Genomic DNA, 16,752 nt, shown 5'->3' with positions numbered 1-16,752 from the left:
TGTTTAACTCCTTTCTTCGAAACAGCTTCTGGGGCTTTATGGCTATTATCTCATTAGTCTTCATAATACCCCAGGGAGGAGATGGCAGTGGGAAGCCTCATTACTTTCTTCTACATACAAATACAAACCAGGCTGGCATGCCAAACACACAAATGAATGCCATGTCCCATTTCCCCAAATGCTCAGGAAAACGCCCAGGATACTATCCAGAGACACCCTGGGGGCTGCCAAGTTCTCTTTCTCCTCCTCCAGTTCCCAAGTTGCTGGCAATGCTACTTCCTCTGACAGATTTCACAGCCCTCCTCCTTCTCCCCTGAAGCTTACGGATAGCAAAATGAGGCATATTACCTTCCCTTCTGTCAAAGCTTGCTCTTGCCCTAATTTGGCAAAAACTCTCACTTTGTGCTTCTTTATTCTCTCTTTGATCCTGACCTTGGAGCTAAGAGCAACAACCCCAAAAATGCCACCTCTCTGCTGGCTTCCTTGCTTCTCAGCCCTATTCTCACCACAAATCACTCCCTTCTGAAACTCTTTTTCAACTTCTGAATTGGTTTCAAAATAAATACACTCTCAACACTAGATGGCTCCAACTGAATGCATCCTTTATAAAACTCAGTCTACTAAAAAATGTTAATGATAACACTTGCAACTTCCCAGTCTTCTAAGCACCGTTAGAGTCCTATTTTGTTTGCTCCTCAAACTTGCTCTGTAAGGTAGAATGTCAGAGAACAGAACTGCATTTTCTAGATTAGAAAACACATATGCAGAGACATGAAAGAGCTTGCCTGAGGCCACAAAACTGCTAAGATCAGGTAGAAGGAGACTGGACTACAATCCAGATGGGAAGTCAGGACTTCTTACACACTAACACTAAGAGACCTCAGTTATTGGGATTTAGGGCACCAGCACCAGAACAATGGGGAACCTACCTAGAGACTCCTAGGCCCTACCCTAGATCTAGCTATTCAGACCAGGAATCTGCCATGGAAAGATCAAAGGAGAAATAAAGTAAGAATCCAGAAACTAGTCTAAGGCTCTCAAGGCAATAAGAGCATTTAATCCTTAACTTACTTAGCACGTATTTATAATCCCAATTTACAAAAAGGATGCTAAAGCTCAGAGAAATAATTCAGTGGCTGAGGTGAGATGTGAACTTTAATTTGTATGACTGAAGTGAGATGGGTAACCGCTCCAGCTCTGCAGTCAAAAGGACCTGGTTCATATCTCAGCTCTACACTTGGGCTACACTTTTATACCTTTTATAAGATATAAAATTTTTATATTTTTATACCTTGGGCTACACTTTTATACCTCTGGGCAAATCACTTCATCCCCATAAATCTCAATTTCCTCATTGGAAAATGAGAATAAATAAGAATAGAAGGAATAAATAAGATCATTCAAGTAAAGTTTTTAGCAAAGTGCCTGGCACATGGTAAGAACTTGTTACTACGATTTGGTTTCTCCCCTGACAAACAGTCCAGGTACCATGTCCCCGATGTCTTTGGAAGCACTCTCTTTCCTTGCCAAAGCATGCTGCATGCGAGGGACAACTGATACTGCTGACTGACCAAAGCACCACCCTCTCTCGAACAAAACAACACGTTTCCACAGCAAGACTGGAAATGTGACTCAGAATTCCATTTGTACAAATTCCAATTCCACTAAATCTTATTCCATCCAAAGGTATGTACAGCTGGAAGTGAGCATTTCAGAAATAGAAACCTTTCTCTTGGGGCTTCACTCAAAACCAGAACAACACATTCCAAACACCAAACAAGTGGGAACCAAGGGCTGAGAAAGAAGTCCCAAGGGATCTGAAGACATTAGGTATGTCCCTGCTACAGGGTCTAGCAGGACACAGAAGTGGAGACCATGTCCTCTGAGAGGGAGGATTCAGATATCCATTACTCACCCTGGATCCCCAATGCCTGGTCAAAGCATGACATGTGGCGGGTGATCGGGAAACACTGCAATGCCATGAAGCAACCCCTTTAGCATCTCAGATACATCCTAACCCCACGAAACAACCACTTGCATCCTCAAACCAAAGGGTAAAAATAAGAATTTTCATCAGGAGGAGAGATGCAATTCCACAGCACACTGTCAAGAGAAACCTACAGTTTGCTTCTCTCACCCCAAATGGTTTAGGATGTTCATTCTTTCAATCTGTAAGGAAAACCTGGCTGTACAGCAGTTGCTAAGCTCCCAAACTACTACTTCTTTCTGACCTTTCTTCTGCTCCAGAAGGATAAGGAAGAGAAAAGTTTTCACTGGACAGCAGCAGGGAAGTATTGCTTAATTCTGTACTGAGTCCTATGACAGGCTTCTAGTATACTTACGATTTTAACCCATTCCCATACTGCCCAATCTGGGTGGACTCAGGTGTTCGCTTGGCCGACTTCCCAAACTGGATCACACTGGCAGCATCACCTGAAGTCACAGGTACAAAGAAAGTGAAAGCATTAACATTTCTTCCCCAGGATCCTCAAAAATCAAAGGTCTGAGCCTAGCTAAATCTAAGCAGGGCTGTGTGTCTACTGAAACCACCTTCCAAGGAAATTCAGAACCATGAGGCAAATGGAAACAACCTCTGACTGGCCGGTCAGTACCACCATCACTATGCCCTTATTCTATTACTAGAACATGGTATGTATGAAGGCTGAGGGAGGCCTCTGTAGTTCCTGCTCCAGGATGTTGTGCAAGCTGATAAATACAATGTCAAGAGATGGGTAATCTGACTGACTTCAGGCTGCCATTCAGATCCTATCTCCCATGCTAGGACAAGACCTGGCAAATCCATTAGTGGAATTAAGCCTGAGATGTTGAAACAGACCTCTCTCTCTCCAGGTGTATCTTCTAGTCACAACAGTAAGGCAACAGAAAAACAACACAGTAGGTATTTAGTAAAAAGAGTTACATCCTCCCCAAAATAAGAAATCATCTCTGGGACGCCTGGGTGACTCAGTTGGTTGGACGACTGCCTTCGGCTCGGGTCATGATCCCGGAGTCCCGGGATCAAGCCCTGCATCAGGCTCCCAGCTCCACGGGGAGTCTGCTTCTCCCTCTGACCTTCTCCTTGCTCATGCTCTCTCTCACTGTCTCTCTCTCAAATAAATAACTAAAATCTTAAAAAAAAACAAAACAAAACAAAAAAAAAACATCACTTACTTGGATCCATTCCTGCTCCATCATCCAAAAAGCAAAGCATAAATCCTCCTCGAAGGTCCTCTCGCCTTTCTGTAAAAGAAGAGGTTGCCATTACTGGGTAGTTACCTACCTACCAGGTAATTACCTACCAGGAATTACCAATGGTAGTTCCACCAGAGGGTGGAAACATGCGTAAGGTCAGAAGGTAGATCGGTGTGACATTTGACCCAAAAAGGTTAAGACAAACCTAGCTCCTCCTCCTAATAGCCCTAGCTAGTGTAAGGTAAATGTCAGGGCCCTTGAGGGTGGGCATTACTATCAAATGTTCTCCAATGTTTTCTAGTTAATGACAAAGACTGACAAGACTCTTTGAAGGCAGGATACCTGGTCCACTAGACTAACCACTAAGCAGGGAGCCCAACTCAGGGACTGATACCAGGACTCTGAGGTCATGACCTGAGCCCACTGTCTGAGTCACCCAGGCACGCCCGAACATGCAACTATTTCATAAAAGCCTCAATCATCTTACTGTCTCTTTCTACCTGGATTACTTCCACCTCTGCCCTCTGCCATGGGTCCCAGGGCACTAAAGCACTCCAACTACTACACATTGTACATTGTCAACACTGCTCAAATTCAACAGGGCCATCTTCTTTGTGGGTTAAATCTGGAGTAGCCTTCAGACAATCAAGCCAGACATGCTGTGGGTACAGTGGTGGCAGTTACTAGCAGTTACTAGCCACAGAAATTACTATGTCTGTGTATGACTATCCCCAGGCTAACTTGAATTTCTGGGGTATCTGTACTCATTGCCACATCCTCTGCTTGCCACGCGTCCTTGAAATGGCTCCCTAACCTAGAAATGAGATGGCACAAGATGCAGTGAGAGCTGCCTGGTCCCAGTTGGACTTACTTGACTAGAAGGAGGAATAGTCTTTTGACAAGAGGATTAAGTCCTTTGATAGTGCAGCCACGGCAGGGCTTCCCGGTTGACAGGAGGGGAACAACCTGGCTGCCATTTCAGTGGGTGCAAGAACCTCTTCTTTCAGTAACTGTCTTCTGCAGCAGCAGGTGGTTACTCAAAGTAGTCTGGGTCTAAACATGTCACAAACACTAAAGAATAGATTCCCAAATTGGGAAGAGGGTGATACTGGAGTTTTCAAGGTGCCTATAACCAATGATAAAGATTATGTGACAAAGGAGGAACAGCACAGGCCTTGGAATCAGGAGAGCACTTCTACTAAAAGGCAAGAGGTATTCGTAAAGTACTACAGGGACAAACCCAAGGCTGCTTTAGAGCCTAGTTCCTGAATACTTTTTTGTCTCTGTAAGCTGTGGTTCACCAACTTTAAGCTGAGGAATCCCAGTTTAAAATACTCTTTGTCCTAAAGATTCAGTGAGTCATGACCACCTTCTATTAAATGGACTAGTGTAATTTAAAATGCTATTCAAAAGTATTATAAACCACAGATTTTCAAGTATCACAACGTGTTCAGGAAGCTGACTTTGCTGAAACATTAATGACAAGTGCTTGTTGAAAGTTCAAGAGCAAGGACCTTCCTCTAAGTATTACGGGTAGATAAGAACATTTCTCCTTATGACAGTGCCTCTTATCAGCGTGGAGAATCCAAGTGAGATCTAGTAAGCATGAGCAAGCGCAAGAAAAGTGCAAAGAGGCTTCCAACGTTTCCTTCTGGAGGAAGCGAAGTATAACGTGAAGACTCAAACTAGGTCAGATACAGAGTATGGTAAAATAAGTGTTCTAAATCTAGCCAAGAGCCATTTGTTGTACACTTCAGCCATAAAACACACATGAAGATTCTGCTTTGGGATCCAGAATGGTTCAAGCCAAGTGGCACTCCTTGAAAACTGTATAGGAAATTACTTCTAGGCCCTTGTGTTTGTTAGGCACATAATCATCACTTAACAGTGGGTCTGAGATCCCTTTCTTTTTTTAAAGATTTTATTTATTTGACAGACAGAGATCACAAGTAGGCAGAGAGGCAGGCAGAGAAAGGAGGAAGCAGGCTCCCCACTGAGCAGAGAGCCCGATGTGGGGCTCAATCCCAGGATCCTGGGATCATGACCCGAGCCAAAGGCAGAGGCTTTAATCCACTGAGCCACCCAGGCACCCCCTGAGATCCCTTTCTTGTTCTAGGATTTCATTTAAAGATATTTCAGATGGTTTACAAGGGTAAGAGATCCACCAATGGAGGATCTCCTGGCCACATAGTGATCAACAGTCTGTAAGCAGCTAGTAGTACCCAAGAGCACATGATCCTCTGCAAGACTGCCTCAAGACCAAGAGACTAGCTAACTTCTTCAGTCACTTCTTCAACTTTGTAAATAGGCAATGTCACATCAACACCTGGTTACAATGCTTATCCTGATCATCTGTTCAATTTACTGAGCACATCTCTGTTCCTGGCTCTATGATGAAGACAGCAGTAAATAATGCAGATATGATCACTGCCTTCATTGAGCTTACAGTCCAAGAGATGCTACTGTCTGTAGCAAATCAGTTAAGCAGAAGGGTTTAAGCAGGAGATTAAGAGTAAGGTAGAGCAAAATGAAGTGTGCATAAGAATCAACTGAAGAGCTTGTTAAAAATACAGATTCTGGGCTCTACCCCAGAAAGACTGTGTGGGTCTGAGAAGGCATCTGAGAATTTGCATTTTAAAATGCTCCCAGGGGATGCTGATGCTATCCATCAGTGGACCACTCTGTGAGAAGCACTAAGCTAGAGCATCAAGAACCAGAAGGTTTCCCTACTCAAAACTATCTCCCCAGACATCCTACCAGTTAGAGATGTATTCCTAATACCTGATATTCACTTCTATCAGTCAACTGTTATCTGAAGCCTCCAAGCAAAGGATTTTGATGAAGGAAGGGGAGTTCTAGAGAGAGGAGAGACTAAAGAATCTAGAGCTGCAGGTTTTATGCTCCCACTCCCATCAAATGTCTTGGAACTGCCCTCTTTACAGTTGTGCTTCAGATCCTGGTAGCAGCTAAATAAGATTATCAGAATGAGTTTGGAAGGATGCACATCTAAACTCTCCCCAGGATGGCCAAGTCTGGCTTTCCAAATTAGCCTGACATCCGATCATCTAACTCCCACTGGAGAGGAGACAGAAAGAAGCAGAAGAAATGTAAAATGGAACTCGTAAGTCAAAGGTCAGAGATGAGAAAATATTGTCCTTAACAGAAGTTGTTAATAAAATGAAATCCAAGCTCTTCATTATTCTTTTGCAATCTGAGTAGTGTTCACTTCAGTTACATGTGCTCTAATTTTCCACTTACTAGCATCACAGAGGGGATCTTTGAGGAATGGCATTGCCGATCCAAGGAAGTCAAGAAGTCAGTAAAAATACCAAGTCTACTTCTGACAGGCACATTATTGTCTGGCCCTGTCTAACAGAAACAGGAATGCTTTGGGTAAATGAACACCTCTGCACTTTAACAGTCTGGATCCTTTGTCACCCTTCTTTTAAAACATGACTTTTTAATGAAGTCAAACTAAATCTGATGTTTAAGGGGATTTCCAAGTTCAGTATCAATCTAGTCTCAAATGGGAGACAGGAAAATACTTTCCCCTGTGCCCTGACAATAAGAACTTTACAGTACTAGGGTATTACTAATTCTATCATTGTACTTGTAAAATGAAGTTGCTTTTATTCCTCCTGTTGAATGTGTTAGTAAGGCTCTGAGGTAGAAAAGTGTGAGGTTAAGGACATCTCAGCCAGGATTCCTAATCTGGAGGTATTTGGAGCAAATCAAGTCTTTTTCTAAAATGCTGTAGTGCTTAGTACTTCTATCACACCATTTAATCCTTAACTGCTTTGACAGTTCCCACAAGATCAAGTTATTGTTCTTTAATCACCTGCAGAGCGCTAACTATCTCTCCAATTAAAGACTTAAATTCTCTAATGAGAACTTAGAAAAGACCCCATCACATCCTCTCTGGACTCTTCCCTAAGCACAACAGGAGTAAGAACTACTGAGCACAGAATAAATGTACAGTGGGTCTTTTTCATTTAAACTGAAATCCAACGGTTCTGTTGTATTCTGAGCGTGAAGGATTAAATTTTCGTAGTGAAATTCACCACCAAAGGTGGGAGGAGGGGGCAGGGTGATCTTTGTTTAAAACACTTCTTTCAAGTAAACCCAGCTATGATTTGTCCTTTCGACATCACTTGGGAGTAGAGGCTGATTCTCTGCTTTACCGTCTGTACAAGGATTAAAACATTTCTTTCAGAGGTAACTGTAATTGCTCCTCATTAAAGTACACTTGAGATGTAAGATACACACTGTGACTTGGGAATGGTGCCTCCATTTGGCCACAGGGTTTAAGTAACCATCTTTAACACTCTTCTGCTGTGCCTCTGGATATATCCCTAACACCTGATATTTACTTTGTTCCTTTCTTTCCTGTTCCTGTTCCTTTCTACTAAAAATAAAACAAGTCTTATTTTCACCACTTTGGCATAGCCTTTTGAGCAAAAGGCTTTCAGAATAAGCAATATAGCTGATTTTAGCTGTTCTGAATTATCTTCTTTGCTCCCGAGTATATCAGGCATGAGAAATTCATCGTATCTGGGAAGATTCTTCATAAAATTATGTAACACTGGAGGTTCTGAAAATTGTCTCTTAGTTGTTTGCTTGTTCCCATTCATGAATGAGTCTATAAAGATGGGTTATTTGACAACTGTATATTCCCACAAAAACACTTCACTTTTCTCAGTGTTATTTAAGACTTTAGAAAAGTTTGTCAGAGACCTATATATTATGCTAGCCAAATAGGATTTAAAAGCCATCTTCCTCTATTTTGCTTCCAAATTTCTAGCAATTCAAATGATCAAAAACATGCTGGTACAAACAATGAACAGGCAGGAAGCAAACTAAAAACAATGATTTAAAATTTTAAAAAGCCAATGATAATGACTAAGAATTTACAACAGAGCCAATTAAATAAGCAGAACAGGAGATACCATTAATATCTTTAAATTCCAGGGTGCCTGGTATACTCAGTTGGTTGAGCATCTGACTCTGGCTCATATCATGATCTCAGGGTCTTGGAATCAAGCCCTGCATCAGGCTCCCTGCTCAATGGAGAGTCTGCTTGTCCCTCTCTCTCTCTCTGCTTCTCCCTGCACCCCACTCATGCACTCACTCTCTGTCTTTCTCTCTCAAATAAATGAAATCTTTACAAAAACAAAATAAATTCCAATCAAAGCAGGTCTCCTTCCTACCTGACACCTCTGCCTGAGAACACCTCCTCAGCAAACCCCACTGCCAACCCACTTGATCCACTGTTTTATGCAAATAACACCAGCAACTCTCACTGAGGTTGCAGAGAGAGAAACCGGCCTCCAACAAATCTCTTTCTGGCTCCAGGTACCAGTAAAATCAACCAATCAGTAATCCAAACCAGTAAAACCACCAGTACTTGGTCGCTTCACTCCCCACTACTCTACCCCATCATCCCATAAATCTCTCAGTGGCTATCTAAATAGATCTATAGGGGCGCCTGGGTGGCTCAGTAGGTTAAGAATCTGTCTTCACCTCAGGTCATGATCCCAGGGTCGGATGAAGCACAGAGTCAGGGTGCGTGCTCAGCAGAGAGCCTGCTTCTCCCTCTCCTTCCTATTCGTGCTCCCTCTCGCGCTCTATTTAATAAAATATTTAATAAATAGATAGATCTATAGATCTGGGAACCACATGTTAGTTTCCTTACACCAATATTCTTGGTTTCTATCACATGCCTGACTAGAGGTGCCCTATTTCTACCCTATGACCTGGAGTAATTGTGCCATCTCCTCAGGCTCTTAGACGTTTCTTCTTAGGCACAGCAATAAACACATTCAAAGGAACTGAACATCAGAAGAAAGGACTGATGTCCAACTTACCTGCATAAATATCTATTCTGGTGGCATCAGCATCTCTGCAAAATTAAAAGAAATGAACATATGAAAATGAAAATATGAAATATCAACCATCAAAATATATAGTATTTTAAGTGGGATGCATAATATTTTGAGTCTATTTTTAGGAAGTCACACAGAAATTCTGTATTCATTAAAGTACACTTTCACACTCGGAAACACTACTTCCCTTATGTCTGTGAAACAGTTCTGAAACTCTAAATTATTCAAAATAACCACATGACACATAAGGCCTGTATATGTCTTTTAAATACAAATTCCGCAGTAAAAATATCTAGAGGATGAAAGAACATTTGCCTTTACACACTAAAAAATGACTCACAACTATGTTTCTCTCACTAATTTGATAGGCATCATAAAAAATGTAACTTGTCCATTTTTCTTATGTACAAGATACTGAGGAGAAAGAAAACACCATCTGCCACAAAGCCTATGAAAAATCAGGTCTCATAGCATATACATTACAGTCAGCAGACTAATTGACAAGCCTATAATCTTATGAAAGGAAGTTAGGGCACTCCATTAGATCAACCATCAGCTGAAATCCAAGTTCAGTCATAAATAAAGGCTTGAAACTAATCTAGTCCAATTCTGCCAACTGCAGGCAAGGAGAATGAGGCACAGAGAATTTCATAAGTTTTAAATGCAAAAAATCCACTCAAATCCATACAGTTCTACATGTACTTATTCCCAAACACATAAAAACAGTTTCAAATATGAGACAGATGGGCAACATGTGTGCATGACCAGGAAACACATACTCCCAGGAATCTCCATTTCACCATATGATACACAAAAAGGCAGTCTACCACAGCACACCATGGTCTCACTAAGCTAACAAGTGGCAAGTTCAAATATAGTTCCATTAAACTACACCATTTTTAAATCGAATACAAAAATTATGAGTCAACCAGGATTGAAAGAAAACAGGAGTATTCTGATTAAACAACCTGTTAACAAGCACACTTCCATATAACAATCCCAGTGAATAACAATGAAAGTAATAATGGTACAGGATTATAGTATAGATATACAGACAGAAAATTAAAGGCAAGCTCATTATAACTGTGGATCCATTTAGAAAGCACTTCTACTAAACACACACACACACACACACACACACACACACACACACACACAAAAACCTTCTCTCAACTCTTACCCTCTTCCTTTATTAGTCATCAACACTTGGTCAATAAGCAATGTGTCTGAATTTTATGTTTGCATTCAGAAACAACTCTGAGATAATATTTTCGTAATGAACAGAAACTTGATTTGGATGTTGTTATTTATCTTTGAGCCAACCCAAACTTCTTTCCAGTCCTGTACAGTAACATTTATATAGACTTCCATCACTAAGAGCTCAGTGTAACACAGTGCTAAAGAATTTCTTCCAAGCACAGCTGCTAACAAGACACTTCAATCACTTGGAAGTCATCTGACATTAAAATAGACATTTTGAGAACATACCTAACTGTGGCATAATTTTAAAGACTTTAGGTGGTGTACTGTTCTGAGAGCACAAATTAAATCAGATCTTATCTGTCCCATTAACTTGATTCCTAGGTTTCTATCTTAATTCCCTGCATTTCACTATAATTATTGTGCTCTAATACACAAAGGAAGATAACTTTGGATGTCATAAGTTCATTATTTTTAGGAAAAGCAATGGATGAATTAAAATCAACCAAGTAAACTAGAAGTATCAACTAACGTGCTATTAAAAATACTTCTGGGGAAAAAAAAATACTTCTGGGGTAAGAGACGCCTTAGGAGTGAATTACAGCTGCTTATAGAATTGTCTTCCTCCCACATCTTCAGAAGCAAAGGTCAAAATGACCCAAGAAGTTTTCAAGCACAGATTGTATGCCTAAAGACTACATACCTTGCATTATCAACCAGTTCAGCAAGAGCACCAAACAAGAATTCATGAGTAGTTCTGAAATGATAAATACTAAGAATCAGCAAAATAATTACATAATTGAACTATGACACCTAATAAGTCAAGGTAATAAAATATTAGTTTTTAGGGAAAAAAATCTAAAATTCCCATTCGTGCTATCAATTTATACTACTGAAATCTAAACTTCCCCCAAATTAGAGCCTTTTAAGAGCCTGCTAAACCCCTTCAAATGTTAATCAAGTTCTGTTATCTACTCATGTTTATTCTGTTAAGAAACCAATTACGAAGCATTAAGATTCCTATACATACTATTGATTTAAAGGCAGGTTTTTTTCACCACTCATATTGTGCCTAGAAAAATGTCAGTGCTTTATTTTTCATTGCCTTAACCAGCTATCAGTTTCTGCATATCTCTAAGCATGCTCAATGGACACCTTGCTAACATTTTGCTTTACCAATACTTGCATGTTATCCATCGGTTAAAGAAGAAAACCCATTTGCTTCTGTGTAGTTTGTAAACAAAATATTCCAAATGAAAGTGAGGAGAAAGGAGAGAATAATCTAGTTCCTGACATTTCAACTCTAGCTAAGAACAACCCTCACCACATTAAAGAAAGGAATCGAAGACCTTCTTGCACGACTCCTCTTATAAGGACAGCTTGGTGTGTTCTTCCTAGGGTCCCTGATAGCCCTTTTAAGAGGATAACCTCTCTGAAGTGGAGCTGCAACGTGTGGGGTTTGGGGGGTAAGAAAAGAATAAATGGAACAAGATGGGATGGGGAGGGAGACAAACCATCAGAGACTCTTATTTAATCTCACAAAACAAACTGAGGGTTGCTGGGGGGAAGGGAGGTGGGTGGGGAGAGAGGGGTGGGGTTATGAACATTGGGGAGGGTGTGTGCTATGGTGAGTGCTGTGAAGTGTGTAAACCTGGCGATTCATAGACCTGTACCCCTGGGGCTAAAAATACATTATATGTTTATTAAAAAAAAATTTTTTAATTAAAAAAATAAGATAACAGGAGGCTGCTCAAAGTTGGGTTAGGTAAACACAATTAGAAGACGATAACAGGAAGCTTCCAGGAGGCTGCTCAAAGTTGGGTTAGGTAAATACACAATTACCATGTTATTCAGAACTCAATAAATATGGTATTTATGCATAAGATGAATCCTTAAATTCTTTCTCCATTTACATTCTCCTTATTTTGTGCTGTTTCCTAGAATAGTCCTCTTTCAATATAAAAGTTAGGATGTGTCCATCTAGAAACCTGACTTTTGATAAAAATTAAAATAAAATCATTAACCTAAATAATACATTACCACCATCAATTTTTCAAAAATAAATTATTCCCACTTTTTTATACCATTTCAGCCAACAGACAAAGTGAAAATTTCTGATAATTTAGCATGAAATATACCAAAATTAAATGACCAGTATCTAGGATCTGATCATTTACTACAGCATATAAAACAAAAAACAAATTGTAAAGTATTTGCTTATAAAACAAACACCCAAAACTGAACTGTCCAAGAACCCTAGTTTCCCCTCAAGTTAACCTACAAATTTTTATAATAGCAAAATTTGAATTAAAAACTACTAGTTCAAAAAAAAAAAGTTCTTGGAATTTTAGGAAGAACTTTCTCCCATGAGATCAGTGAATATATCTGTTAATCCAAATGTGGCACCAACAAATGTCTTAGCAAGAAACAGAAACTTATCTCCAATTCACCTAGAAAACAGAGCTCAAATTCTTCTGACCAAATCCAATCCTTAACTATTTTACAAGAAAAGAAAAATAATTTCTAAGAGAAAAAACTGCATAGAAATCATCTTTAATTAAAAAATTTAAGCCTCTGTAATCATCTTAAAATCTTCAAATTACCAATGGAAGAAATGAAGTATTCTGTAGATTGTTAAAGAAATAGGGAGAAATGTCAGAAAATTAAGGTGATTTATAAAGGTAATATAAGTTAAAAGCAAATCTAACAGGGACGCCTGGGTGGCTTAGTTGGTTAAGCAGCTGCCTTCGGCTCAGGTCATGATTCCAGCGTCCTGGGATGGAGTCCCACATTGGGCTCCTTGCTTAGCAGGGAGCCTGCTTCTCCCTCTGCCTCTGCCTGCCATTCTGTCTGCCTGTGCTCGCTCTCTCCCCCCCTCTCTCTCTGATAAATAAATAAAAATCTTTAAAAATTTAAAAAAAAAAGCAAATCTAACATTTGTTCTCAAGCTTTAAACCATTTTCCTGTATTAGAAATGGCTTAGAAACTTAGAGTTTAAGTTAGTTTTCTAAACTCTAAATGTTTTTAAGGATAGCTAGATAGATATAAAATAAATTCTACGTAAATTTCTCATTGTGAGAACATGTACTTTAACTATAATGAAGGAAATTCAGAAATATAGCTCCTATAACAACAACAAAAAGAATACAACCATAATAAGAATGGGACTACAACTTGTATTCAGGAATCTTTGGAATAAATATGTTTAAGAATGAAGTACTGGTCAAATAAAAAATTATAAAAAAAAAAAAAAAGAATGAAGTACTGGCCTTGGTAGTGAAAACAGTGAATATAAATAATCTTCAAAACTAATTCTGATACCTTCTGCCATCAGGGCAAAGAAATAAAAAATGAAGGCAACTGCTTCTCAGTCATACATTATTTCTGACTGCTTCAAATAAAATGAGACACATTTAGAATTCAGTAAGATCTCCAAACAGCAAGCACAGAGTATCTCCGGCTAAGTTTTCACTGCTTTCTATATACAATGTTTAGAAATGTGCCTTGTAAATTCAGAATGTAAAGAAAACATTCCAAATGGCCTTCGCTGTTCCACAGAGTGTCAATGCTATTCCACGCATACATATTTCAGATACCCTAACAGTTATCACTAAAATGTGGCTAAGGGGGGCGCTGGGGTGGCTCAGTGGGCTAAGCCTCTGCCTTCGGCTCAGGATCGTGGGATCAGCCCCACATAGGGCTGTCTGCTCAGCGGGGAGCCTGCTTCCCTCCCTCTCTCTGCCTGCCTCTCTGCCTACTTGTGATTTCTCTGTCAAATAAATAAAAAATAAAATCTTTAAAAAATAATAAAATGTAGCTAAGGGATACTTTTGTGATATGTACTGACACATCATAAAAGGGGTCTTTGTGACAACTGTTGGGAAGGTCAGAGACAACACCCATTACCTTCTCTGGACCTTCAACTAATTGATGGGTCCTACTAATAAACTCTAACATCAGAGTTCTAAACATTTCTTAAAAAGCTAAAGAACCAAAAACATACCGACATAATTTCTCCCCCCTTTTTTTCAAATAATATTGAGAGAGACCCATTCATTGCTTGCTAGCATTTGAAACATGTATTTGAATAAATATCAAAGAAAATTATTTTCACAGATGTAAAGATTCTTTGCATGTTATCCAAGAAAGGTCAACCATCTGGAAAAAGACAAGGATTTTTAGCAAACACTCACTTTCCATTGACTTTTATACCATTTGTGTCATGATCAAAATAGTTTTGCAGCTCAGCATTTCCAGTGACAAATTTATGGGTAAATCTACTCATTACATAAGGAAAATAGTGTCCCTATTTATATTCAACCTGAATTTAAACCAACAGGTTATCCACAAGTCCATATACAGTGATAGCTTCTGCTGTGTTCTTGGAGATGTTGACAACAGTTAATTGCCTTAACTGTTAGAAAATAAAGCTGAGAAACTAGAGCATCCATTTTACATTAAAATGGCTTTAATATATTTAGAGTGTGAACCTACATTTCAACTAAGTCCCCAAAAATATGAAGTCTCTAGAGGGGACAGTTTCCTCTATATTCACTATATACATAGATAAAACAAACCACAACTATCTTATTGCCAAGATAATTTATTACATGTGCCAACAGGAACAGACACAGAGAGCAGTAATCTTAAGCATTCTTTCTATCAGACCACTTTCTATCAGACCACTACACCACTGCAGTACTTGCAGTGATGTAAGATACACACCTTATTAAAAAGGAACATCACTACTACCACGATATCTGGAATCTAGCATCTAGATTGCTCAGGAAGTTTTTACTAGTAGACAAAACCTACCACTAAAGAGCAGCTAACAGCATAAAACTGCTTTTATTTAAAAACCGTAACTTACCATTTCATACTAGCAACACCCTGTATTTTTAAAAAAGTAGCCTAAACTTTCATGTTATCATGAGAATTTCCCAGGCCTGCTTTAAATCTTAATGCTGATGTAACCAAAATAACCATCAACAATTACCCTAAACATCATACAAAAAAACTCAAAAAAAAAAAAAAAAACCAAAAAACCCTCTCAAGACAGATGTTTACTGTCTTCAACAAATGCTCCAGAATTTACTAAGAATGTATCTGCCTAATGACCACCACCAAAGAGCAAGCTACTACACTGATGGACTTCTGGTTTATATAAATTATTATACATTGAATAAACAACAAACAATAATCACCATCTATTCAATATTTATCGTGTACCATGCATGAGCTAAGTACTTTATAAGCATTATACATAATCCTCAAACTGCCAGATTAGCCCCCTTTTATAGATGAAGAAACCAAGGATCAGACTAGCCCCCTTTTATAGATGAAAAAACTAAGACTCAACCTGCCCAAAGACTCAGCATGGAAGCAGGCAAATCTAAACTTGGCTGGCTCCCAAGCCCATGCATGCTCCCTGCATTGTACTACATTGATTTCTATTCTTCTAGCCTACCTGGGTTCAGCCTGCAAGTCCAAATTACATGGACAGTAAGCAAAGGGCCACAGCTTTCATAATTCACAATATGGCAATATCATAGATGTCAAAGATCCTATTATAGTCTTATGTTTTTAAAAATTAGAACAAAGGAGACGGTACTATGACACAAATCTTCCCATTTCTAAAGGTAACACTGCATCACTTAACATAGAGAAGATCTACCCACCATCGCTAGGAGTAACAAGTCACATCTTATGAAAATTTAAAAACTTGTTTCCTTTAGAAATGAACTTCCAGTCATGCCACCACAATAAATAATCTTGAAATTGGCTATAAACCAACTTATCACAGTATTCTAGAGTTCATAGTTTCTTCTGGCAGGATGGGACACATTCAAAAGTAGACAACCTCAAAGGTCTGATTCAGATTAGACAATCTAAAGCTTCCAAAATGGTACATCCAACCCTCAAATAGTCATGCAAGCAGGTGGTTCCAATTCAGTACGGTAAGTCAAATTCACAGAAAATTCTCCAATTTCACTTTAAACAAGTAACTTAACTAGAGCTCAGTTCTTTACCTTAGTTCTGTTCACCTATTAGTAAGACAGCAAAAGAATATTCCCGAATCTCAAATTAAAGACTTCTGAGATGAATTTAATAGGCTTTCCAAACAAGAAGTAAACCCTTTGCTTTAGAAGGAAAGCAAGTCCTTAAAGGTAAATCTGACTATTGTACTGCCTAATGGTTAAAGACACTAACCCTTATAGCCAAATAAATTTTATTGCCTTAAATCTTGAGGTGTGAAATGTGCCACTTAGCAGATGTATAACTTTTGGCATGTTAACTCAATCTCAGCCTGTTTCCTCAAACACAAAATAGGAATACTCCTTACTCCAACAAGGTTACTATAAAGATTACACGTTGAAGGTGGCAAGAAGCAATTAACTGTTTTAACTACTATTTTATCATTAAATAAAGTCTTTGGAGGAAGATAGAACCCACCCAATTTCTCAAGTCCTGTTCATGG

General features: G+C 39.1%; 1 protein-coding gene across 9 annotated transcripts in view; it reads right to left on the bottom strand.

The window, feature by feature from the left end:
• The window catches only part of MORC2 (MORC family CW-type zinc finger 2), a 61,169-nt gene that overhangs the window by 41,819 nt on the left and 2,598 nt on the right, over positions 1 to 16,752 (bottom strand). For 7 of the 9 annotated variants that reach the window (XR_004277869.1, XR_004277870.1, XM_032309282.1 and 4 more), the window contains exons 2-5: positions 10,978 to 11,031; positions 9,057 to 9,091; positions 3,172 to 3,240; positions 2,343 to 2,433 (exon numbers count right to left, since the gene is read on the bottom strand). Coding sequence is in view for 6 of the 9 variants with exons in the window: in XM_032309282.1 (XP_032165173.1) it covers positions 2,343 to 2,433; positions 3,172 to 3,240; positions 9,057 to 9,091; positions 10,978 to 11,031 (249 nt within the window). In the remaining 3 variants the exon portion in view is untranslated. Of the gene's footprint in view, positions 1 to 1,915; positions 2,269 to 2,342; positions 2,434 to 3,171; positions 3,241 to 9,056; positions 9,092 to 10,977; positions 11,032 to 16,752 lie in introns of those variants that run through there. The other 2 variants (XM_032309279.1, XM_032309283.1) reach the window with 2 other exon arrangements.

The sequence above is a fragment of the Mustela erminea genome, chromosome 13, assembly GCF_009829155.1.
Source record: "Mustela erminea isolate mMusErm1 chromosome 13, mMusErm1.Pri, whole genome shotgun sequence".
NCBI classification, from domain to species: domain Eukaryota; kingdom Metazoa; phylum Chordata; class Mammalia; order Carnivora; family Mustelidae; genus Mustela; species Mustela erminea.
This window is presented reverse-complemented; position numbering and strand designations above follow the sequence as displayed.